This window comes from Corvus kubaryi, unplaced genomic scaffold, assembly GCF_017639235.1.
Source record: "Corvus kubaryi isolate FWS band 111438036 unplaced genomic scaffold, C.kubaryi_AGA036_p1.0 split3-73, whole genome shotgun sequence".
In the NCBI taxonomy this organism is placed as follows: domain Eukaryota; kingdom Metazoa; phylum Chordata; class Aves; order Passeriformes; family Corvidae; genus Corvus; species Corvus kubaryi.
The window spans coordinates 23,585,658-23,612,173 of NW_024582091.1; the positions used below are offsets into that span (position 1 = coordinate 23,585,658).

Sequence of the window (26,516 nt, forward strand, 5' to 3'; positions counted from 1 at the left end):
CAAGTTTTTATTTATTTTATTTAGAAGTAAAATAAAACATGACATTTCCATCTAGAAGCCACTGGCATATGCTGCAGTAAATTCAAACATGGAGAGGTGGGTGTAGCTTTCGGATTGCTCCCAAATTCAACTCCTTCCTTTTGCTCTGGAGCTTTGTGCAAGCTCTGATACACCTGAGGACACAACTGTTTAAGGCAGCCGCTGGAGTTCAAGCTTATCAGCAGACGGTGCTTCAAAGACATCATCTTCAACGCTTTCTTCTATGGGCTTCATCTTTGCCGAAGTCCTCAGGTACGGAGATGTCCGGCCTGGGCCTGTCACAGTTACAAAGAAACTACCAGTTAATTTAACAGCATACACCTGCTACATACACCTGTTTGTGACAAAGTGGACACAATCTGGTGATCCTGCCCTAGTTTCTTCATGAGAGGATTTTCTAAGTGAAGGTTTATTTGTTATCTGGCCACGGGCACCAGGAAATTCTAGACACGGGACAGCCAAGCTGCTATGAACCAGCAGTGCCTGTTGCTAACCACAGACACAGCATTCTCCCTAAGTTCAGTGCAAACCCTGACTGTACAAGGTACCCACTGCTTGTTCCCTGGAGGTCATTTTCGCACCATTACACTCACCCACAGACGCATCTCCATTCAATTACAGCAACATGAATGGCTGCCCCAAGTATGAAGGTGTGTACATCTGCACACTTGCCTGGCTGTGGGGAAAGTTTCTCAGTGCACTGAGCAAACCTCAGGTGGGCACATGATCAAAGCCACAACTGCCTTTAAAGCATAAAGGCATAGAATATGCTGAGTTGGAAGGGACTCATCAGGATCAAGTCCAGCTACTGGCCCTGCACAGGACACGCCAAGAGTCACACCACGTGCCTGAGAGCATTGTCCAAACACTTAGACACAACACTCTTGAACTCTGCCAGGCTTGGTGCTGTGACCACTTCCCTGGGGAGCCTGTGCCAGTGCCCAGCCACCCTCTGGGTGAAGAACCTTATCCCAATATCCAACCTAAACCTTCTCTGACACATCTTCGTAAGTTTTATACAGTATGATAATGTAAAACTTATACAAGATAAACAACCACTGAGAAAACAAGATTTACAGGCAAAGGCCACATAACTTTTGACTGACAGTGATTTCACTGCAACAAAACTGCCTTTTAGAAAAGCAGCAACTTGTCTGCCAGAGCAGAGCTCACGCCACAGCTATTACCGGCAAGACATTAAATGGAGTTTTTGTACAAGTTACCACTGCAAACTACCTCTATTGCAGTTAAATTTTCATCATGAGGGCCAGACCAGAGAACTGCTTTGACATCAGTTGAACAATTCGATTTTCCATTGTTCAGTCTGAAATTGCCTCTCCATGTGGAGGTGTTTTTCTCTCAGTACCCTCTTCTAGAGTTAGACCACCACAACAGTATGAGGTTGTAAACCTCAGCTAATACATGATGACCAAAAAGATTATGAAAGATTCTGAGAAGAAAACAGCAGGCATTTGAGAAGAAAACAGCAAGAGATAAAGGTCTTGCTAACAGACTGTTTGCATACAAGCTAAAAATTTAAGTATTCTTGAAAAAAATACTGATAGCCGTAACACACTCCTATTTTTACAAAGGTTTATCAGATATACAGTAAAATGCTGTGTTAAGGAAGCCCACTTATGAGGAAAGACTCATTTGCACTGTATGTGTTACACACAGAACAAAATACAGTTGCAGGCAACACCAGCAACTTATGATAATACTGCATTTTTAAGTCACATTCACAAAGACAGTTTGGAATTGGCATTTTAGAACTTTTTATGTTAAAAATGTATTAGTATTTTCTTCTGACATTCAAAAACAACTTAAACTGCCATGACACAGGGTTACTCAAACACATTTTTAGATACCAAAATTGTTAAACATTTCTTTCCCACAGGTGTGTTTTATGGCCTAAACAAAGGATAACTAAATCAATTAACTGGCTAACGTGCCCCATCCAAAGTCTGTGGGTACATTTGGATATAAAATTGACTTTGCTGGGAGACCAAAGGTGAAAGGGTGCCTGAAAATGCTGAGTTACAGTTCCAGCTTATTTTTTTAAGGGGTTTGTGTTTCAGTGTAATTTATTGCTATTTTTAAAATGGTTTTCTTCTGTTTAAAAGTACTTAACTCTCTCCAGAAAACAGAAGTAAGCAGCCATGAATTTGTACAACAGGATCCAATATAAGGTCTAATTCTCTCAGCCTGCTTGTTTCAAAGACACGCTCTTATTTGCCCCAAGTGCAAATTTTGTCTACTGATGCCACTATCCAATGCTGGATGGATGTTCAGGTGACTGAGTCAGACCTTCCTTTCACTACGTTTTGTTGCCCTTTCTTGAGGCCTAAACCAAAATACATATTAAAATTCCTGTGAAACCAAATCCTGCTTTTATGAGCCACAAACTGGGAGAACATAACTTGATTATACCACTCAAAGCATTACCAAACCAAAACCTTTCTACACTCCTGCTCAGCTTAGAAGTTAACAAATACAGATACATAGACCAGAAAGTCTGAGCTATCTTAAACAAGCACCACAGAAAAAGAGACTGTATCTCTAGTAAATATGTGAATGGCTGTCAAGCAATAGAATCACAGAATAGAAAATAATACCAAAATACTATTTAAAGGACTGAAAGTCAGGTGAAACTAGGCTTGAACTACTTTTACTTAATTCAAATTTTGGAAAAAGAGATACATCTATTTCACTTACTCATGAATTACATATAGATGGACCATGGATGTCAAGCACAAGTGTCACATGATAAACAAACCCCACTTTAGTACCTTTTTGAGGATGCCTGCTCAGTTAATGTGATGTTATCAACAGAAAACATCATGCTGCAAACGACTCACTCCGTAAGCATTATAGAACTCTTGTTGGTTATTTCCTTAATATAAAAGCAAACAGTTAGTTGGGTTTCTTAGTTAATTAAATTCAAAACATACTTTTGTTAGTAATTGTAGTTTGGGATCTACTAATTAGTAATTGTAACTCTTTTATTACTAAACACTTTGAAAAAGGCTTAGTATTAATTTCTTGAGAAAAAGAGCCAAAGCTTATTGTTTATAGCACTGACAAAAGCATAATTTCAAAAGCTGTGATTATACAAAAATACAAATGCTCATTTTTTCAAAAAATGTGGAAAATAGAAGAAAACTTATTTATATTGTAGTAGTCAAATATTACATTTGTAACAGGAGGCTTCTGTCCACACAGCAATAGCCTAGCACTGACAAGACAGTATTCCCATAGAGTTCCTGTACAGATAAGTTCCTTTCACTCATTTTTTATTCTAACTAAACAAAAAAAAGTAAGTTTTTCATTTCCATATGTTTCTCAAAAAAATCTTCTGAGGATTTTGGATTGTGTTTGCTTGTTCTAAATAAACAAATGTATGACTGTAGGAGGAGGGTCCAGGGAATAGCACTGGGACTGTAAGCCTCAGCATGTGCCTTATACTAAATCTTAAAAAAACAGACAAAAAAATACCCCAACCGTTGTACTGAGAGCACCCAGGAGATTTTTGAAAACACAGCAGTGGCAATGTAAATGGCAGATTTTTTTTGTTCAGTTTTCCCTGTGATCTGAAAAGAAGTGCATACATGGCCACGATCCACACTGAATACAAATCTTTAAGCAGAGCTCACCTTGGTAGCAACCCATCATTGACAATGACAGTACCCAGGAATAACTAACAAGCTATCTTGGCAAAAACAAAGAATGAAGGATTACAGTTCAAGGAGATAAACAAACCTTTTACAGCAGTCAGAAATTTCATAATCAAAATGCAAAGAAGAAATAAATAAAAATATTTCCCAAAGTGTATGTTGCACTGGTGTAGGGGCAATCCCTCTGTCTCCCCAAAAGTAAGGGAAAGTATTGGACCTGGGAGGCTGCTGCCTCAGCTGGGCCAAGGAATTTCAGAACATAAAAGACATATAAACTCCTCTCTCTTGGGGAAAGCACACCCTGTATACCAAAAAAAGGTACACAAACCAAGGAAAAGTACAACAGAGCGAAGTGTATTTATCAAGAATGTGCTAAGCACAAATGCATCTTGGGAATTTACATAATTACAACTGAACTTGTCATGTGCTTCAATTACTTTCTCCCAAAGCTGAAATACTGGTGTAAGAGTTTTGCTGTTAAGCCTGGAAGAGACATTTTAATTCTAACTAATCACACAAACACATTTGTTTTACAATTTCTATCTGAGCGTGCAAATTCAACCAAAGGCTCTCTATGCAAAGGAGTGGCTTCAATTTCATGGAACTTCGTTGTGCATGGAACAGGTGAAAAGCCACTTGAGAGTTTAAAGGTAAAGATCAGAGAACAGACCAACACAGGAGACTTCATGGCAGGAATCTGCTACAGGAAGAGCAGATTCAAGAAGACCAAGTAGAAGGAAGCCTTCTTTCAACAACTGGATCACAGGCCTTGGTAGTCGTGGGGAATTTTAACCACCCCAGTATTTGGTGGAAAGGCAACAGGGCTGGGAGCAGGCAGTCCAGGAGATTTCTGGAACGCAGCAGACCATTTCTTCACACAAGTGATCGATGAGTCAACTAGTGAAGGCGTTCTGCTGGACCTGTCACTGATGAACAAGGAAGAACTCATCAGGGAGCTGAAGGCTGCTGGTAATCTTGGCTGCAGCGTCCAGGAACTGGTGGAGTTTAAGATACTGACCAGTGTGCAAGACAAATAGTGGAATTACAACCTTACAGGACAGGGGACTGTGGCTTGCTCAGGGTTTTACTTGGCAGGAACCTATAGGACGTGGGCTGCAAAGGGACCCAAGGACAGATGGTTGATCTTCGAGGGCACCTTCCTCAAAACCCAAGGACAGTCCATTCCAGTGTACAGAAAGTTGAGCAAGCACAGCAAAAGGCTGGCATAGATGAACAGGAAAGTTCTGAGAGATCTCAAACACACACACACAGTGTAAGTGGGGATGAGCTCCTTGGAAGAAATACAGAACCATGGCCCAAGCATGCGATGATGAAATGAGGGAAGCCAAAGCTCAGCTAGACCTGGATCTAGTGAAAGGCAACAAGAAAGGCATCTACAAATAAATCAGCAACAAAAGAAAGACCAGGGAAACTGCAAGACCACAGCTCAGGACACAGCACAGGACACAGGGACATGAAAAAGTCTGAGATATTATATAACTTTTTTGTTTTGGGGTTTTTTTTTGCTTTAGAGGTTTGTCCTGAGGCCTGCTAGGGCTCTGCATCCACTGCTAGAGACTGAGTGATGCTTGACTGACAGGAAAACTGGACTGAGTTAGGAACAACTAAGTTGACAGGATGAACACAAGATTGTGGAAACCACATGGGTTGCATCCAAGGGTGCCAAGCATTGGCTGATAAAATCACAAGGCCCCTCTCTATCAGCTTGGAAAGATGACTGCAGTCAGGGCAGATAAATGAAAATGCCAACATGACAGCCATTTTAATGAAAGGCAAGATGGAACACCCAGGTAACTACTGACCTATCAGTCTAAATTCATTTCCCAGAAAGATTATGGAGCCAGTCTTCCTGGAAGCCATGTCCAAGCACACAGGGGATGGGAGGGTGGCTGGGAAAGCCATCACGGATGCTGATTGCATCTGACCACCTTCCACCTTTGGTGGTGGGATCATGGGCTCTGTGGATGAATGGAGTACAGTGGATGTTGTTTACCAGGACGGTAGCACAGCCCTCCACAGGCTGCCACTGAATCCTTCCAGAAAAATGGGTAAAAAACAGACTGGATAGATGGACTACAGCTTAGGTGGAAAATCTGCTGTACTGCCAAGTTCACAGGGTGGTGAACAGCAGTACAAAATCCAGCTGTCAGGTAGTTTGTTACCAGCAGTGTCCTCAAGGGCCAATGCCAAGGCCTATAACATTCAAGATAGGAATGACCTGGTTGATGGGATGGAATGCAGTCCAGCCAAGTTCACAGACAAGAGCCAGGTAGTGAGGGAAACTGCTGACAGGGTAGGGCAGTGAGTCTGGACAGCCCATTGGAAACAAGAGAAAAGAACTGACAGAAAGGAGAAGTTCATGAAAGGCAAATCCCTGCACCTGGGACATGACACACCTACACAGCATTACAGCCTAGGCCCCAGCTGCTTGGAAAGCAGCGCTGCAGAAACAGACCCGGGAGTCCTGGTGGACACAGATGGAATGTGAGTCAGCAGACTGCCCCTGCAGTGAAGAATGCCATTCATACACTGGGCCACATTAGCAGCATATATTGAGCCATATAAGCAAGAGCATAGCCAGCAGGTCAATGAAAGGGATTAACCCCCTCCATCTGGCATTTGTGAGGCAGGATCTGGAGTGCTGTGTCCAGTTTTGTGCCTCCCTGTACAAGAAAGACATGGACATACTGGAGTGAGAGCAGAGGAGTGCAACCAAGATGGGCAGAGGCTGGAGCAGTGAGGGAAAGGCTGCAAGAGCTGGGTGTGTTCAGTCTCAGGAACAGAAGACTCCCAGGGGATGTGACTCTTGTCTTTAGCTACCTAATAGAAAGCAACACAGAAGAGAGAGCCAGACTCTTCTCAGAGGCACGCACTAAAGAAAGAAGGAAAGCAAGCATGAGTTGCAATAAGGGAAATTTTTTCGCCGTGAGGGTGGTAAGTCCCTGGAGCATGTTGCCCAGGGAGGCTGTGAAATCTTCCAGCTTGGAAATATTCAAAGCTTGACTGGACATAGCCCTGCTGTAACTGATCTTGCTTTGGACATGAGCTTGGACCTGATGATCTCCAGAGGTCCTTTACTGCCTCAACTGTACTGTGATTCTGAATGTCCTTGCAGGGAATGGAGGAGAAAAAGAAAACAATACTGGATTTTTCATCAAACTATATCCCAGGTGTCACCCTTGATGTTCTAGTAGGGTGAGGCACTAGCAGGGCCTTTGCTTCTATCTATCTGGGCATGCAGACTACACCAATGTTAAGGAGTAAAACCAGATAGGCCCTCCAAGTCTGAAGGTGTTCCTGGATGAGAACTGTGAGGAACACAAAGAAAAACAGATAATTAAACAGAAAAATGCAAATATTTGAAAACATTTCCTCTTCTTAGCAGAGATTTTCACCATAACAAATAACTGGTAGTGATTTTTTCCTCATATATTTGACTTTTAATCACTAAAAAGTAGCATTGCCAAAATCAAAATAAATAATCCTGTATGATCCTTTTAAATGCTGTTAAACTAACAGCTTGTGCCAAATGAAAAAATTTAGCATCCTCTGTGGCTTTTTTATTCAAAGGCTGCTTTCAGAATTCAGGCTAATGTTGACATTTAGATTCAGGTGAACTAAAAACAGCTGACAGCAAAAGCCTAGAAAGAATAATTTAGAATGTTTCCATAAAGTAATAAATTACAAGAATAGAAGCAAAATGGTCAGATGTGGTTTCTTCTCTCACTTCATCTCTTCTCTACTACTTCTGTCATACAAAGCACTGGAGAGGAGAGCCTGTGAGGATATTTGGAGATTTTCCAGGTGACATCAAAATATTTGACATATACCACATTTCTCCAGACCCTGCTAATACAAACTGTCTCAGGAGGAAAAGTAGAACACCAGGTTGCTGAGGGGAAATGTTTTGTTTGGGTTTTTAATTTCTACAAGCACCAGTCACAGACCAAAGGACATACTACTGTGACCGGCACTGTACATTCAGTTTTGCCCCATTACTATAAACATTCCATATTATGTCTAAACATAAATATTATGCCAAAGATTATTGCCACACATGTTGGGCTCTTTTTCCAATATGTATATGAGGTATCTTCATTTAGCACACAAAGCTTCATGCAGCTAATGACTGCCCTGTGGTAAGGTCCCTTCATTTAGCTGATGTACAGCAGCACCCAAAAAGCTACAGTCTGCTCCCACAGAGGAGGGAGCCCACAGAGGGCAACAGGAGTTCTGCAGTAGTCTCTAATGGTCAACCCAAGCCGTGTTCAAAACTGGCACCAACTATTCTGAGCACTCACGAAGAGAGGATGCAGAGGAAGTCCCACGAAGGAACATCTGCAAGCCGTCCTCGCTGTCACTGGTACTGGCCATACTGTTCCTCATCTGCATCACAGAGAGCTGGGAGCAAAGGCTGGGCTGTCGATCAATCTTCTTTGAAGCCTAACAAAGAAAACAATTATTGTTTTTAAAAAGATATCAAGCAAATTAAAATAAAAATGAAAAGTTACTATTTCCTTTGTAATAGATGCTCTGGTCTCAGCTGCAATTATACAAGAAAATTGTTATAGGAGAAGATTCTATGCAGTGTAAATCAATTTAAATGACAATAGAAAATGCCAGTAATATACTGGAATTGGAACACTGACAAGTATGAAACTGCACATTAATTATTCAATTTCAATTTGCTTTCATACTGAAATTTTCATGTATTTTCTTACAGAAAGCTTGGGGTTTATTATCTGGTAATTCATTATTTAAGTACGATGCTCTGCAATTACATGTAGTCTTTATGATGAACATGGTCCTCCTTGCTAAACAAAACAGCATGCTATATATAGAGGCAATTTATACCTTAACAGAAACATGTTCATTTTCCTGGCTTTTTATTTCATCATATTAGAAAAGTGGTGAATGTCATTCCTTCCCAGTAGATGACCATTTGGCTCTCAGTTCTACTGCAGACTAAATGCATCAGGTGAGCATTATCCTCTGCCTGTCAAATGGTCTGAGGAGCTTCCATTTTGCTTTGAGTAGCCTTCCTGAGAAGCCTTTGTACTATAACATTTATACGAAGCCATACATTGTACCTCGTTAGGTATTACTGCAAGTCAGAATGCTATTTTAGGTATATGTGAAAGGTGGCAATCAATGACAAGACTATAATGGATAACTCCACTTTACTGAATTTTAAAAGTCAGGAACTAGAATCCTATTTCATGCCGAAAGGAATGACTATTTGCTCAACACTAGTGAAAGTCTCCTTAGGTAGGAGAAAAATCACAAGCTTTCTTACAAAATAAATTCATACTTTTCTGTTTTCCAACAAATAATTATTTGATAGTTTTACCTTCTTACTACCATCTCAAATATGGATAATCAATACTCAGTTTATTTCCATTGTCCCCTATGTACAGAAGTCAACCACGACATTTTATGATGAGATTGACACCAGTTAAAAGGCATTAAAGACACCAATAATATTTATATTTGACAGTGAAGCTTGTGAGAGGTGACATGAACATAGAGTGCTGGAAATGGGAAAATTAAGAATTTCTTTGACAGTTCTCATCCTAAGTTATGTAGGAAGAGCTCGTGCAACAGGATTTTTATTCTAGGAAGAATAAAAAGATACTACAAATTTCCCAAATGCTCACTCAGTTTTTACAACATACATTTTCAAAACTTACTATAATCAACCAGCTACAATAATCTTAAATTTATGTGACTATTGCAACTAAAAACAAAGACTCAGTGAAGCTAAAGTGTGCAGATGTTAAGTCAAAGGAGGGGCAAAATTTATTGGATTTTTTAATTCTTCAAAGTTATGATAAGGAATAAGTAAGGAGACGAAAGTAAACCAAGATGGTTCATATATCCATGAGTACACCAAACCACTTAACCAGGACACCTAAAACACACTCCCTCTACAGGCAAAGAATGAGTTAGACCACTTAATGGTTTACATATAAAATACAAATAAATAAAATTACATGTATTTCATGATTCCTTCCACTAACTGCATCATATCAACATAATGATTACTTTTTTTCTTGCATTTGCAACCCTCAAAAACATGTTGAAATTATTCTTACTAGTAATCAGTATGACATAATTGTTTGCCCCTGGTAAGAAAAATTTTTAAGAAAAAATCTCTGAAGCTTCTTTTTACAAAGTCACTCATTTGTTAGTGAGAAAGGATACCCAGGGAGAAGCATCTTTTTAGCTACTGGCCATCATGTCTAATAGCTAGCTAGAAATATTTCCACAAGCTGATCCCTTCTGACTCTCAGTTACTCAGCTTTCTTGTACATTACTGTGTTAACTTTAACCAATATTGCTCTGGCAGAAATGTGGCACTGACTCACACCTTGGCACTCAAAGGCCATGAGTGTGCATTCAGCAGCTGGTGGCAGCAGGTTAAAATAAGGTGCTTTAAGAGCATTTAAAATTGAAGTAAAAACACATTTGTGTGTGGGAGGAAAATTCCCAAACAAAACTTAAGCTGCTTACCTTGTCATTTAAGGTTGGGTCATTCAATGAATAAAGTTTATTTGTAATATCTTTGCCAATAAGGTACTTAAAGATCTCATAAAGAAATGGCTCAGACTCCAGAAAGTAAGTCAGCCTTTCCCTGGACCAGCACAGGAACTTGCAGTTATCATCTGCAATAATAGTGACCTGAAAAAAATTACATGCTCAGAATTAGCACATTTGAAAATGTTTTAAGATGAGCACATTTAAACATGCTTTTAAATAAGTGATACCATTTTATTTTTGCCTCCAATTAAAATAACTCTTAAAGCCATCAAGCTTTTTGGTATCCCTTTGTTATGAATGTGATATTTACAAATGTAAAAATTCTCAGCTATTTTTTATCATTATGTTTTTAAGTAATATGTGTAGCCAGTTTGTTTTTCAGAAAACCTAGGGGACAATAACACGGGAAAAATCTCTCATGAGTTCCCAAAGCATAAAGGCATTTATGTAAGAGGAAATTTATATATGAAGGCAGTCCTGTAGTGATAACAGTACTTGCAATAGCCCTATATGTAGCTTGGTTTTATTTTACATCACTGTCACCAAACAGGAACAACTGGTGTCACCCAAGGGTCTCAATCAAAAAGTTTTTAGTGATTAAAAAAAAATATTTCCATCTTCCTCTCAAAACCATCAGCCCTGCTGATCCCACAAGTACTACCTTGTAGCAGTTGAGCCAAGGCTCTGTTTGCTCAGTTATTGATAACCCAGTTATGGGTATTTACAGGGGAGCTTGCCCCCTCTCTCATGGGAGGCTGGACCTGCCAGGTTCATCCCCCTGTGCCAGCAGAGGGCAATGACACACCAAAACCCACACTGGTCATACCCAGGGGCATGTTTTGCAAGGGGAAGTCAGGCATCTATGAAAAAAATCAAAATCAGGTGCTCTCTGCTTTTACAAGATAACATTATATCCTGAAAAAAAAAAATTTAAAACCTACTGGGTCCTAGAAATAATGGAAAACTGTCATATATCCATGGATTTTTAACTCCAAAGACTGTAATATAAGCCCACAATCTGAGGAAGAATTCTCCAGCACTGCCAGCAGATGGGGTCCTTAAGACTGAATCCGTGTGCTCTTGAAACAGCAAGGCTGTTGGTATTTACATGGCAGCAACAAGCAGAACCCACGAGTAAAGGATGTACACTGCTCCAGATTACAGTAACTTCTAAGGCAGGCAGAAGCTGAGGCATGACCCTTTTCCCTTGAGAGGGACTGATACGTATCCAGTTGCTTCCAAGAGAAAGGGGCTGTGCCAAGAGGGCAGCCAGGCTGTGGGAGGCCTCACTGCTGCAAAATGAATGCATCTGGACAAGTCTCTCCCCCTGGCACTAAGCCTAATGTTTGACTGGAACATATGACATCAATCACTGATTTTAGATTCTGCACTGCTCTGCCTCCCTCCCCTTCTGCCACGGTATCAGTGTGGATGCATCAGTCAGTCAGTCTGGTCATTACACATACCTAGCTAAAGAACATCACGTAAGAGGTAGCAAAATAGCCATTTCTATGGAGAAAAAAACCTTCTCTAACAGTATTCCATCCCCCCAAACTATAATAAAATATATTTAATATACCAGCATAATTACACTGCCAGAGACATATACCCTTATTGTTCCCCATATGAATATTTTTATTCTGAGATAATGTTCAGCTTATGTTTCTTTAACAAATTGCAAAATGACAGAGGTATTAATACACCTTTATAAATACCAATTTCTAATTACTAGTGCCTGAACTTCTAGACTTTCATTATTACAATAATGATTTTCCCCACTTTTTTTTTTTTAACTGGCGATGAGACCTGTTCATATCATCACATTTTCCATCAAAACTGCCTCTTCAATTATTTGTCCTGAACAATTTCTTAACACAAAATAAACTTGGAAACAGTGAAAGAGAACAGAATAGCAGAAGCCAGACTGCTTAGTGCACACCATCATAATACTGCTTCACAGCATTTAATTTTAAAAGTTATTCTTGATATGGTCCATGTTCAAACACCTGTACTAGAAGGCTAGCGAAATTATGCAAGTCTGATAGTTCACTGTTAATCAAATTTATCCTCTATTTTTTTCTGTGGTCTCACCAGCCCATATGCAGTGACATTTAAAACAAAATGTACCTGGAATTTCTCACCCCGGTTCATCTGTGTTGATCGAAATTCAGGAGAATCTATAAAGGCACAGGGGTAAATATTGTGTAGAAAATGCCCTCGATAAGACACCTTCATTCTGGAAATAAAGATGTATGAAACAACATTTTAAAATCATGGAGGCTGATTAATTTAATCTAAATTTGGGTAGGACTATTGACAATGACAAAGCAGCCGGTAACAGGAAAAAATATGTTCATCTTCTGGAATATCACTCCCAGAGCTACCCTGTTTTCTGCCTAAACCTCCACTGATTCCAAGCAGAACAGGCTGCCAGATAAATAGAGAATTAAAAAACATGGCACATACCCACAAAACATTGTTATTCAATATGAGAAAGGTTGTGTTATACAGCCAGACCAGAGTCAGGCTTCCCTTAGATAAGTAGCTTTGTGGTAATGAGTAAAAAAACAATTAAGCCTGACATCACTGTTGCTGCCAACAGAAACTGGTTAAAATTTTGGCCAGAATTTAGTATGAGTTCCAAGATTACAGCTTGGCCATGGGCATGTATTTTACCCATTCTCACCCAGGTTCTGTCTGCCTCTGGGCAGTGCACCTGCCCCGCTCTACTTGCATGTACAGGTGCAATGAATCAAGTCCAAAGGCCTGCTGTTTTAAAGCCCACCGGAGGGATAGTTTTCCTTCCCTCATGCACCACATCTTTTAACCTTAAAACCTGAGAATGGACTGAGAAGATGACTGAGATATCTAAGATCCAAACAAACCTCTTGCATTTTTTTGCAAGACACTGACTTTGGTATTACACAAGTATAATTCCCACTAAAATCCATGCAGCTGCACATGCAAGTGGACACACAATGTGCTCCCAATAAAAGATATCACCATCATCTGAAAATGGTGTCACAAAAGAGTCTATAAGTATAGACTATTTGACTATAGACCATAACATGCTACAAACAATTACAACCTCAATGATTTTCTAATTTATTCAACTATCACACAAAGCGTAAGACTGTCCCCAAGCTTTTATAGAACCTACTTCCCCTTCAGCAGGATGCTTAGCCTCTCATCAACTGATGTTTTATCTTCTGCTGCATAGGCTTGACCTGTCTTTAAAGTCTGAATGTTGCAGAATTGTCCAGTTAGTCTTTGGAAGAGCTCTGGGGGCACATGGAGAGGTTCAAACATCCTCTTGTAGAGGCTGCTAAGCTCCTTCTCTATCTTGATCTAGATTGGGAAAACAAGAGACATCAATAAACACAGATGAATTAGTTAAAAACAGGTAAGACTGCACACATGCTTTAGCTTGAGGAACATCTTTGGCTTTATTATGCTTAAGCAAGGAAAGAAGTGGTAAATGTGTGATGTCTATCCACAAACACTGCCTATGACAGGGTGACCAAAACCTTATCTAAAATTAGCCAGGCTGGCATACTGGTGCTTTAGAATGCTGTTCCATCCAAGTGGCACATTAAATCACACACAAGGAGCCTTCTGAGATTTCTGTTGATGCAATAGTGAATAGAACTTGGGCAAGAATTATACAGAGAAAAAAAATGAGGTTGTCTTTCACACCGGACGCACATGTCACTCTGGCTATCTCTCAGGCTCTCCTGGGAGCCTCTCTCATCCCTCAGCTTCTTGGCTTACTTGCAGCAGAAAAGCAAGTCCTGAAAAACAAACCAAATATATTGAAACCACATGTGATGAGGGAGGGAAAAAAAACCCCAAAAACATTGCCAGCTGAACATCCCACATCTAAGAGCCCACCCAAATGCAGGCAGCAGCAATGAGAGAAAGGATGTTGGCTGAAATCCCAAGCCTGGAAATCTTCCCTGAATGAAGGAAGCAGGGGACAAGACAATATTACGGCCTTCCTGAAAGCAGAGGCAGCTTGAATAAAGCCTGCATATTTGCCATGAGGAAGACAAATTAGAACAATAAGTTTCAGATAATGAATAAAATAAAATAAAACACAGAACAGAGAATAAGGAAAAGCAGCAAAGAAAAAATGGCAGAAAGTAAGAGAGAGAGGCAAGTTTCTGACTCATGTTCAGCTCTTCCTCCAGGACCTGCAGGTCCTTTTCTACAAAGCTGGTTTCCAGCTGGTCAGTCTGTGGCATGTGCTGATGCACAGGATTATTCCTCCCCTGGTGTAGTACTCCACACTTTCTGTTGAACTCCATGAGGTTCCTGTTGGCCCATTTCTCCAGCCTGCTGAGGCCCCTCCAGATGGTTTCCAACCTTCTGGCCTATCATCCACTCCTCACAGTTTTGTGTCATCAGGGTACACATCTTCCCCACCACTCAGATCATGAATGAAGATGTCAAACAGCACTGGGACTAGCACTGGCCCTGAGGTTACACACCACACACTAGTGTCTATGTAGTACATACCTCCAGCTGGACTTCTTACCTCTGATTACTACACTCAGCCCAGCCATTCAGCCAGATTTCAATCCATCTCACTGTGTCCTTATCCAGGCCACACTTTAACAGATTCTCTATCAGGATTTTACATGAGACAGTGTTGAAAACCCTACTGAAATCAAGGTAGAGGACAGTCACCATTCTCAGCTATTGGGTCAGTCATTTCATCATAGCAGGTTATCACAGAATGGCTTGGGTTAGAAAGGACCTTAAAGATCACCTGGTTCCAGCCCCTCTGCCCTGGGCAGGGACACCTTCCATGAGACCAGGTAGCATCAGAGCTTCAACCTGACCTTGAATACTTCTAGGGATTGTGCATCTACGGCTTCTATGGGCAACCTGTTCCAATGCCTCATCACCCTCACAGTAAAGAATTTATTCCTAATATCTCATCTAAACCTACTCTCAGTTTGAAGCCATTCCTCCTTGTCCTGTCACTATATGTCCTTGTAAAATGTCCCTCTCCATCCTTCTTGTAGGCTCCCTTCAAGTACTGGAAGGCCACAATTCTCCCAGCCTTTCCCCACAGCTCTATCTCTGTGCTTGGGATCCCAGAGCACTCCAGTGGGATCTCATCAGAGCAGTCACCTCCCTCACCCTGCTGGCCACACTGCTTTGGATGTAGCCCAGGATACAACTGGATTTCTGTGGCTGTGAGTGCACATTTCTGGGTCACGTCCAGCCTCTCATCCACCCCCAAGTCCTCCTCAGCAGGGCTGCTCTCAATGTGTCCATCCCTCAGCCTGTGTTGATACTGGGGGTTGCCCTAACCCAGATGCAGCACCTTGCACTTGGTCATGTCACATTTCATGAGATTTCCATTGGCCCACTTCTTAAGCCTGTCCAGATCCCTCTGGATGGTATCCCAGCCTTCAGGTGTGTCAAACAACTCAGTTTGGTGTCACCTGTAAACTTGTTGACGGTGTACTCAATCCCTTTGTCTATGTCATAAATGACGATAGTAAGTAGCACTGGCTCCAATACAGACCTGAAAGGGACATCACTTGTCACTGATGTCCATCAGGACTCTGAACCTTTGACCATTACCCTCTGGATGCAACCATTCAATCAGTTTCTCATCCATCTATTATCAGGCTGGCTAAGCACGACTTCCCCCTGGTAAATCCTTGCTGATCACTCCCGTTTACCTTCTTGTGCTTCATGTGCATAGAAGTGGTTTCCAGGACTATCTATTCCTTCTTTTCAGAGATTAAGTTGAGACTGACCAGGCTGCAGGTCCCTGGGTTCTCCTTCTTGCCCTTTTTGAGGAAAGGAGTGGCATTTGCTTCCTCCATTCCTCACGCACTTCTCTCAGTCACCAACATTATTCCAAGACTATCAGAAATGTGACATCAGCTCTTGTGGGTGTGCGACATCAGGGCTCGTGGACTGACTGTGTCCAGTGCATCACCTGACCTAAAGTTACACTGGTTTCATACAAGTTCATATATATACTAGTTATATATTCCACGAGCAACTACATTCATATGGAATCCAGGTTTAGAATTTCCTGTATGTTCCTTATGCCACAATCTTTAATACCTCAGAGGACATCTACACAGACAAAACAAGGATTAAAAAGAAACCTGCAAGAGAAATTGTATTATGCTAAGGATTGTCCTGAGCTGTTTGATTTCAAAACATATTCCATATACCCACAAAGCTAGATGACTATTTGTTTTACCAACATGTTCTCCAGGAACTCTTTCATTTTTAACAGCTGTACCAATTTAATTTGCACCTCTTTCAATACATCACCACTGCAACTTAAAGAAATACATTTTCATCTGAAAAAGGAATTTAAGTGGCTCCCAAGACTTCTGAGCCCAAAACCATGCACACAGACACGAGGGCAAGTTTTGGCCCTGGAGTGTTAATCCAATCCCTTAACCAGCACATGGTTCATGTTTCATGATCTTCCTCTGGTGTGTAATACTGTGAGGAGAAAGCAGGTGTAGCCACTTTCTTAAAGACCAATCAGATTGCAGACTGGAGCTGTGTTTTAGATGGGCTCCCTTGTAACAGACTATTCCCCCTTCCCAAGCACAGCTGACTGCTCCTCCAGTCATGCTTGTGGGTCATATTCCAAACAAGCCATATGGGTAGGTGTAATGTTTTGTTCAGCAGGGGTTGAAATATTCTGGGATGCTGCCAGAACTCCGAATCAGACACTGATTAGGCTCAGCTTCCACTCAGACTAAAAAAGCAAAATTTGTAAAGCTCCAAGGAATCAAAACCACAGAAATAATCTTCTGGTCAGAAAAGAAACTCACTGTGATTTTGCATCCTCCATTTAATAAAATAAATATTTAGCAACTGAACATATCAATTATTCATTTAGTAATACGACTAACTTGTAATTATTCTGCCATTCCTTTCTTTCCTTGGAAAGATCTTTTGTGAGAATGACCAAAACTGATTGAGATGGGCAATACAATAGCTGCAGAGAGAAAATATCATTCAAAAATTAGTTCCTAGGAGTTTTAATTCTTTTCCCCTCTTCTTTATCTTCCTTTAGGAAAAACAGTTAAAACAGCCTTTGGGTTCATAATAAACATGTTAGACAGCTAAAAAGACATGACTATCAGGCATCACTTTGAGTATGCTTGTTGATCTTAATTTGTAACAAAGATTCATATATTTTTTAATAATTACTGAAATTATTATGTATTACAGCAATTAAATAGCATAATATTTTCCATGCAATGTTCATAAATACTGTAATTTCTTAATGGAAAGAAGACTACTGAAATTAAATCTTAATATACAAAAAACCAGCACTACCTGGCTAGTCTAGCAGATCTAATTTTTGGCTAAGCTTTTTAAGTTGCACAGGTCACATAGCCCTGTTGATGGTAACCTTTGGGTGAATCTGTGCTCCATACTGGAGGAACTCTGCTGTAGATAGAGCCTCTTCCTTTTTTAACACATGTACTCAATTTATCAACTTGTTGTAGACAGATGCAATTTAACCTTTAGCCTCTTTTTATATGCTGTTGTTGCCTGCCAGAGTGTGAGCAGTGCAGAGTTTATGGGAGTGCCAAGCACCTCAGTTCTGCTGTGGTTACACTGCCAGTGGGAAAGGGCTACAGAAAGAGAAAGCAAAGTTAAAGTAGGCACTCCAGGCCTTCCTCTCTTAGAAGCAATTTTTTACCAACTTTGGTGACTGAGTTTATCAGTTGAGTTTCATGTTCTTATACAATTCCTTCTTTTTATATCCACCTACAGAGTACTTCAATCACTTCTACCACTTAACCTAACTCCTAGAAATAATTCTAACAAATTTACTGGAGGATTTCGTGAAAATAGCTGACTCTTCAATAGGATGAAACCTATTCCATAATGCACAAAATACCCCAACCTATGGCAACATACCTTTTAGTAGATAACTGCAATTACAAAAGAATATTTTTCTTTTTTCATTCAGTATTGATTTACACATTGCAAGGTGATTTTTTTGTTTTTTTGTTTAGTTGGTCTTTTTACTCAAGCCCAAACCAGCACATCATCCTCCCAGGATGCTTTTTTCACTCTCCAGTAACCTTTTATTTAGATTTTTGGAAAGGGTTGGATGGGTACAAGCCCAAGGACCATTACCTATGTTTAAGGATGCCACAACTCATTTTTAAAATACAAATAAGTTTTAAGGCTTGGTTTCCTAGGGAAATGGGTTTCTATCAGCTGTGCACTCTTGCATTTTGCAATAATTTCTGACTTCGTTGGCCGCTTCCTGTCCCATCTGACAGAAGATCAGAAACCTCAAGATTTATTAAAAGGCTTAATTGGTAGGTGGGTTGAAGGAAAGCAGAACACGCTACATTGGTTGAGCAAAAAGACTGCAACACGAGTTCGTCCCCTATTAGAGACCATAGTACTTGCATGGGGTATTTAATTGTGGGTGCCTACAGAGTAGGTAGAATCTGGCCTCACTGGCTCTCTGTTATCACAGCTGCTACTTTGTGTGTGTGCTGGACAGCATGGCCATGGCTCACTAGCAGAAACACAAAGCAGTTTCATCATAGGCTGCATCTTGATGGTGACATAAATGGATTGAATAGGCTGAAAAAATAGCATTAGTAATACTAACTAGAGAGGAAGTTACCCTTTAAGTAGTACGATGACTCTTCAAGAGCAATTTGAACTGGAAATATTTACTACACATCTACAATTGTCTAGTAACAGATCAGTCTAGTTAGTTTTAAGCTACTTCCTAGGCAAGACAGAAGTCAAGCTTCATGCTGCCTCACCAGGAAAGGAAGACATATCTAATTTCTTAGCTGCTTTCTTGCACAGGCTGTATCAACTCGGTGAAGAGCTTATTTCCAGCTAGGTTTTGTTTTCTCTTTTGTTTTTGGTACCAGTTTTTGCACACTTCCAGAGTGTGTCCAGAGTGTGATTTTGGGCCAAACATAAAAGTATCCTGCTGAAAACAAGTACTAATCCATTGGTCTGCCCAGCAAACATGGGCAAAACTTCCTTTTCTTGCATCTTACTAGGCTGCTTGTGAAATTTAGCTGTTATACGTACCGGTCTTCTTTTATACACTAGGTATATGAAATGTAAAAGGTTGACAACTAAAAACACAGAATTCCAGATCATTATGTCCAAGGCACAACGATAGAGTGTAGCCCAAATGATGAACAATGCGCATCCTGTAAAAATTAAAAAAAAAAAAATAGGAAGTTAAATTCCACCAACCAATAAACATTCCTAGAAAACCATCAAGAATATGTCCACTGAGTATAATTACACTGAAAAACAATATATTCTACGAATTTTTTTCTTGTGTTGCATTAATTAAAATTAATTTTAAAAGGCCTATAAATGAATGTTCACAATGAATTAGCAAAGAAGAGTTGCATAAAAACTTCCTAAAGTCATATGCAGATGTTTTTGAAAATTAAAAGAAACTGTAATTGCTGATGCAACAGGGTCACATCGGGAACCTGAATTCTCCTGTGTAACGTCGAAGACAAAATTTCCAAATGCTTACTCTTTTTTTAGTTGCCTTACTTTGAGTAATGACACTTGTTTTAAAAGAGAAGACATCCTGTATGATTAGGGATTCCATTTTCAGCCTACAAAGACAATATTTATCAAGTGATGGATTATGCATGAGTGAGTCTCTCCCAGATAACTGTGAGCCTACCATCCAACAGAGGTGGCTGGAGAGGTCACAGACATATTTTCCCTTAAGTTTCATGCAAAGATAAAAAGGAGACCGTTCTAAATGAGTGTTCTTACCCTCTTTCTCCCTGAAAATGACATTGAACTCAGTACTATCCAGTCGGTCTGGGCTGCTAACTGATAAGGCAGCACTTATATATGGAATCAGAAGAATCAAAATATAGTGACTCTTGATCTGCTTATTAATTAGACTGCAAGGCACAGGAGGATAGGATGTCTGGAAATACTGAAGAGCAGCAATATTGCAGAGCAGCACAGAGGTGGGGCAGAGTCAAAGCAAAGGGAACAGGTCCCTAGGAACCAGGCCTCATTACTCATTCTACCTACCAAGTAAACCTGCTTCCTGCTACCACCTCAGCTTGCAAACTCTGATTCCATATCTGCTCTAAATACTACAAGATCTACAGATCAAAGTGGCAGGCTCAGCAAGTGCAGCACTCCTTTTGCTTTTAAAGCCAAGATAAAAGGTCTTGCAATGTTCAGACCCTTGGTCACCAGTGCAATCTGTTTTAAGATGTTACCCTATAATAATTATAAAATAGAAAATGCAAGATCATTGTAAATTCAAAACACTTCTATCATAAAACTGACCTATCCTGTTATGCCAAGAAGGACTCACTTAAAAATACTTAAGCATGCTCTTGTTGGATTGGATTTATCTTTCTTAAACTGCAATGACTCACTATTCCTTCTTCAATCACAAGGATCTTGTCCCACACAAGGTACAGAGACTTTGAAATAGCTGTGGGACTGCAATGTTACAAATTGAACCACATTTGCTCAGTCCCAGGCATGCCAAATTCAGGTTTTCCTCTCAAGTCAGATTCTGGTGTCACAAGATTCCTACAGTGGTAGGAGAAATATGACTGATATCAGAACACAGAATATACTCCCTATCGAAAGGCTGCACTTTCAAATCAGCAACAAAAATGATGCTGGTGCACATGTTTGAACCCACACTAAAAGAACACATGGGCTCACAGCAAGCTTCTCAAGGAAGACCTCACCTACCTCAGACACACTAAGGCAGAGCACCCGCCAATACACAGTCCCAGTACTTACTTGAAATATAAAATAAAGGTCTTAATGATCAGACATAACTGGTTTGAGGTAAGTGAATTTCAAACATCCAGTTACATCTGACGTAAATTATGTCCGCTTGTTTTCAAGCTGACATCTTCACAGGTTTGAAATTGCAAGTTACAGTTCTGGGAAGTTTTAAGAGCCTAGAGGGTTATATAATCTTTCTAGAAAAGGTGTGTCAGGGTCAAAACAAATCCTGTCTTAGACCAAGACCAGCTTCATCAGAGCACAACGGCCATCAATAGAGGTGGTAATTTTGCCATAAGGTGCAGGGACCAGCTCCATAATGGTCAAACCCAGACATTTCTGTCATATTTCTTTCTCCAGAATAATCCTCCTACCTATGGTGAGCAGGCCTCGCAGAAGAATCATATGAAGATTCAAAGTAGTTGGAATTACCAGTCCGACTGCAAAACAAATGTTTGCCACGTGGAAAACAAGATGATGAATCTCTTTCCAGTTTTCACATGCAGTCTCATTGAGAGGATCAAGGGTGGCATTTTTTAAGTCTGGAGCAAAACCTAGTGGAGTGAGTGGGCTCATTGCTGTAGTATTCATCTTGGAGACTCCTGCAAGGAGAGGAAAAAAGTTCACTATGCATTAAACCGAAACATAGTAGACATACACATGGATTTTACACCTATTTTCTCTCTTCCCAATATATACTTCCTATTATTATTAATGGGGGAAAAAAATGCTTTAAAAGGGTAAACTAGATCTATAGTTCAGCAATGCTTTGCTATCTCTTTCACCTAAATCATAGCTACCAAACCAAAGAGGCTGCTAAGTCTGCTGCCAGTCTTTTAGGGAAATCACTTGATCTACACACAGTTTGAACAAGCTTGCAAGACCGTTGTCTGTGTGTGGAACTGCTGGAGAAATGAGACAGCTAAATATTATTTCTAATCTAATCTTAACACATGGGATTTTTTTGTTGTTGTTGTAGTAATAAATATAACATATATACCTTTTGCATCAATTAAATGGAAAAAAAATATTGGGCAAATCCCAATACAAAATAAAAAATTACTATTAAAAACAATCTACAGGGAGAAACTGGAAGATTACAAGACACTATCTTTGGAATATTAAAAGCTAGTCTCTCTAAGAAATGCAGTTAGTGTTACAAGCTCTCCAGAAGATCTCTCAACCCAGAGCAGATTCCAGCTGAAGGAACACAACTGGTCCTAGATATGTCTGCTGTCAAACACAGGAGAACCCTGCTTCCAGCAAGGCATGTATGGTCTCTCACTGCCACAGCAGTAGAAATTAGAGGGAGGTGGGCTTGAGTCTTGTTAATGAAATATATGCATATCATCAATGAGCAAGCAAGCTCCGTAACATACAATGTGGTGGGATTTGCATTCAATTAAATTCTGTAGAGACAGTGCACATCCCTGATGTGTGTCATTGCTAACTGCCATGTAACGCATCTGCTCAGGAGAAAATTTTGAGTCACAGTTAATGCACTATTTCCTGCAGACTTGAATATACTCTGAAACATCTCTGTTAATTGAGAGTGCTTCTTGGGCTGTGAAGTAAATTTCAGTTGCTTCATCCCTTCCTTTTATTATTTTCTCCCAATCAACCTGTGTACAGGGTGTAAGCAAACTGGACAGTTTTCAAAATTAATCAGTGTTTTAGACCCCTTCTTACAGCAGTGGGAAGAAACAAATCCTCAGCCCTCTCTTACAATGCACAGAGCCGGACACAGCTAAGGTATGCCACAGAATGTGCAGAGGCATCCTACAGGATCAAACACTAGCGCAGATACAGTGCATCCATATCTGGATTGAAACGATTCTCAAGGAAAAAAAATTATCTAATCCTTTACCAAAATACACAATTCATCTATTCCTTAAAAGATCGCTTTCCTCTTTTCATTTCTACCTTAATTATTCACAAAGATTAATTTAAATGTGGGTGTGTGTCAAACTCTGCGCTTAACTGTTACCAAACATCAGGTCTATCCAAATACACTCCTACTTTCTTTCAGCTCTTTCATGAGTTTATCAAGAGAGTCATTAGAGCAGCTTCACTGTCCTGACAAAGCCACTCACACAGGGAGCCAAAGCCTGGCCCTGTGTGAGGCTGCAGGACTGGCATTTTAACACACTCATGAACAGAAGGGAATTGCTAACTGGATAACTATGTCTGTGCTCATCTTACACACATCTCATCACGGTGCTCCTGTTGTTTTCAAACAATATAAACTCCCTACACTGGAGCAGCAGGATCTCTAGATATTTTTCCAAAAAACCATCATACCTATATTCAGCCTTTCACTGCCCAGTCATGTGCCAGTAAAAGCACCACTTAAAATGCCAATAAAACAAGTACAGACAATCAAACTCACATACAGATATAGAACCAACCCTAAGTCCTTCAACTCAACATCAAAACAGGCTTCAAGAAGTAACTTCAGCTGCATCTGATCATAAATCAAATCAGCCTTCCAAATGCTTGAATTTTAATAGCAAAATTTTGTATTGCTCCTCTGTGGGAATAGAGGCTACCTTACTCTTAAGACTTGGCTCTAAAGCATCGTATATTAGAAGACTGGAAGCCCAATGAGCCAAATTAAATATACAGCACCTGACCATCTCATTCTCCTCACAGCCTAGTCTCCCCTTCCTCTCCACAGACACTGATGCAACAAATCACTAGCCATAAACTGAAAAATAACGGGAAGGAGTTTCTCCAACAAGTGATGATCAAGCTATTTAATGTGTCCACAGTTGTAAGGGGATGTTCAACACTTTTGAAGGTCAGGCTTACATACTAGATTGCCTAAACTAGAACCCAGGAACCTAAATCTACCCACCTCCAGTTTTTTATAAGCTTTGTCTTTACTACCTCAAAGTCTTTATATTAATACCTCTTTATATGAATACTTCACTTACTACTCACAAACAATAATTACAGCTCCCCTAACATACTGGAAACAGCAGAAACCAGAACTTCTCCATCATGATGGTATTTAAAAGCTGACAAAAATAGATTGATGCTGTCTGCAAAATGACATAAGGACAGACTTTGACATGGGCTCTGAATTTCAACTAGGGAGACCACTTGAGAATCGACAGAAAAGGCAGACAGGCAGAGCTACAAGCTGTGACCTAAAGTGTCTGTCTACAGGTAACACCAGAAAGACAAACAACCAAAATGTCAAAAAACTGTAATTTTTGGATCAATTCTTTAGTCCTAGCATCTACTGTTGCAGTAAATAATATTGAAGAATGAGGAAAAAGGCTGCAGTTCCACAAACGAACAAGCAATTATAATTTTTTACCTCCTGTGACCTCTGAAAGTCAAAAATTAATTTTTTAAGTACAGATTCAGGCCTTTAAAACTTTAATTATGTCTACTAAGGATTAATATAGCACATGACTATTTAGTCATACACTTAAGTCTTCAATGCAAAGACATGTATTAATATAAGGAGTTAAAAAATCAACCAACACCGTCAAATAATTTTGGGAAGGTGGGGTAAAATAGCATCCACTGAAATGAAAGCTTTATGGAGCATAAGACAAATCATTAAAAGAGCATTTTTTAATATCCAGTATATATCCATCATATGGATTTAGAATTGCCAAACTAAGAATTTGAAGATTCAGATGATTGAGAACTCAAGCCGATTTGTTATTCAAACAGGAGGGGAAAAAGAGGATATTAAAAAAAAAAGGAAAACAGGAAAACTCACTGACTCTTTATTAATGAACCTAACAGAAATTAGTATGGTGAACAAAAAAGCCTTTTTTTTTTTTTTTTTTTTGTGCATGAACTTGATAGAAAGTTAAGGTAATACATGGTGGTCTTAGGTCAGAAAATACAAATTCTTGGAATAAAAATGAGATGAGCATGCTCTAGGATTTTGCTATACTCAACAACAGCTTTGTACAAGAGACCGAACTTCTGAAAGGCATTTTCAAAAGGTTTAGTCCACAAATATTCAGTCACAAAGATGACTTTGAAAAATGTGGGAATTTTATGGATACCTACAGAACATTCACAGAAGACAGACATAGCAAGAAATGGTAAAGCATGAGAACCGGTCAGCTAAGCTGATACGGGACAGTGCTGAATGTCCCACTCGAGGCATTACCTATTGAGATTATTCATATCCCACAGCTTTACTGGTCAACATTATTCAAGTGAGCTTATTAAGTCTCTGCTTGAGTATGTTTCTATAACTTCACAGTCAATGCAATTAAAAAAACAAAAAACAAACAAAAAAAAAAAACAACAACAACAACTCAACTTTTTTTTAAATTATACCTGCAGAACTTTTAACAACTTTTCTATGGTCTTATAGCACAGAAGCTGCATAGAGGATTTAGGCAATAATTCTTTTGCGAGCTAAAGACGAACTACTAGAGGTAGTATAGATGAGTTAATTACAGTTTAAGTTACAATTTCCTCTTTTACAATGAAGTAGGAATTAATAGGAAAGTGGTGTAAGAAAAGATGTATTCCAATCCGCTCTTGCAGCAAGTCCAAGTCAATTAAATGCGTCAGTAACTACAGAAATTTGTTACTCTCTTTAGCCACTTTAATCTAGAGAAAATTGAACAACACGTTATTCTGCACAGTCAACAAAGTATCCACTCCGTGATAAAAACTTGCGCCACCGCAGCACAGCAGCCCCGCTTCTCCCGAGCTGAGCGGCCCCGAGGGTGTGAGTGCCTTGGCGCTCGCTCTCCCCTCTGCCTGCAGCGCTCACGGATGCGCCCGAGCCCAGGGGCACAACCGCAACCCCCGCCCGCAGCCCCGCTCTGCGCTCCGAAGCTTCCTTTGAGCCCACAACGGGCGAACGCCAAACCCACCATTTATGCAAAATAATCGTGAAAATAATTTTAAAAACTTGAAAATAATCGAGCAACTGGTCCCTTTTCCCCCAAAGGGCCACTTTCAAAGCTGTAACCCGTCCATCCTCCCCGCGGGCAGGGCACAGGCGGAGACTCCGGTCCCTGCTGCGCCCGCAGCCGGACACGGAGAACGACCGAGGGGATCGAGAGACCAGGGACGGGACCGCGCGTTCTCCCCGCTGGCCGGGCAGCTCCCCGGCGGAGCCTGGCGCCCACCCCTCCTGCCGCCGCCGATGGAGCGAGACCCCGGGCCCCGGGGCTGCAGGACCCGAGGATGCGGGCGCCCGCCGCCGTCCCCCCATCCGCGGTGCCGCCGGCGCACGGGAGGAGCGCCCCTCACCTGCCCCGCGCCCGCGGAAAAGTTTCCCGACGGCCCGGGGCTGCCGCTCGTCGCTGCCGGCCCCGCGTCCCGCGGCGGGCACGGAGCCGCGGCTGTGACTAAAATAGGCAGAGGAGCCGCGGGAGCTGCGGGCGGCGCCAGCGGGGCCGGCACCGAGCGGCCGCAGCGCGCAGGCGCCTCCGCCGGCCCCGGGGCTGCGGGCGCGGGGCA

General features: G+C 40.7%; 1 protein-coding gene across 3 annotated transcripts; it reads right to left on the reverse strand.

Moving 5' to 3' along the window:
* On the reverse strand, positions 1 to 26,448 carry BVES (blood vessel epicardial substance). Of its 3 annotated transcripts, XM_042016884.1 has the most exons (9): positions 26,307 to 26,448; positions 21,437 to 21,664; positions 19,353 to 19,477; positions 13,435 to 13,622; positions 12,402 to 12,510; positions 10,248 to 10,415; positions 8,036 to 8,177; positions 2,829 to 2,932; positions 228 to 314 (listed from the first exon to the last, which is right to left on the reverse strand). In XM_042016884.1, the coding sequence occupies exons 2-8, from the start codon at positions 21,651 to 21,653 to the stop codon at positions 2,865 to 2,867; spliced, it is 1,017 nt and encodes a 338-aa protein (XP_041872818.1). In that variant the 5' UTR covers positions 21,654 to 21,664; positions 26,307 to 26,448; the 3' UTR covers positions 228 to 314; positions 2,829 to 2,864. The 3 variants fall into 3 exon arrangements, with proteins under 3 accessions (XP_041872817.1, XP_041872818.1, XP_041872819.1); XM_042016883.1 differs by lacking the exon at positions 2,829 to 2,932 and having other exon boundaries at positions 1 to 314; positions 26,307 to 26,446; XM_042016885.1 differs by lacking the exons at positions 228 to 314; positions 2,829 to 2,932 and adding an exon at positions 4,052 to 4,639 and having other exon boundaries at positions 26,307 to 26,447.
* Positions 26,449 to 26,516: the final 68 nt, after the last annotated feature.

Bases quoted from the DNA above. Each gene is read 5' to 3' on its own strand.
- BVES (XM_042016883.1), bottom strand. From the start codon at position 21,653: ATGAATACTACAGCAATGAGCCCACTCACTCCACTAGGTTTTGCTCCA. The intron at 19,478-21,436 runs GTAGGAGGATTA...TAATTTTTACAG, and splicing joins GCGAGGCCTGCTCACCATAG to GATGCGCATTGTTCATCATT. The intron at 12,511-13,434 runs GTAGGTTCTATA...CTTTATTTCCAG, and splicing joins AGCATCCTGCTGAAGGGGAA to AATGAAGGTGTCTTATCGAG.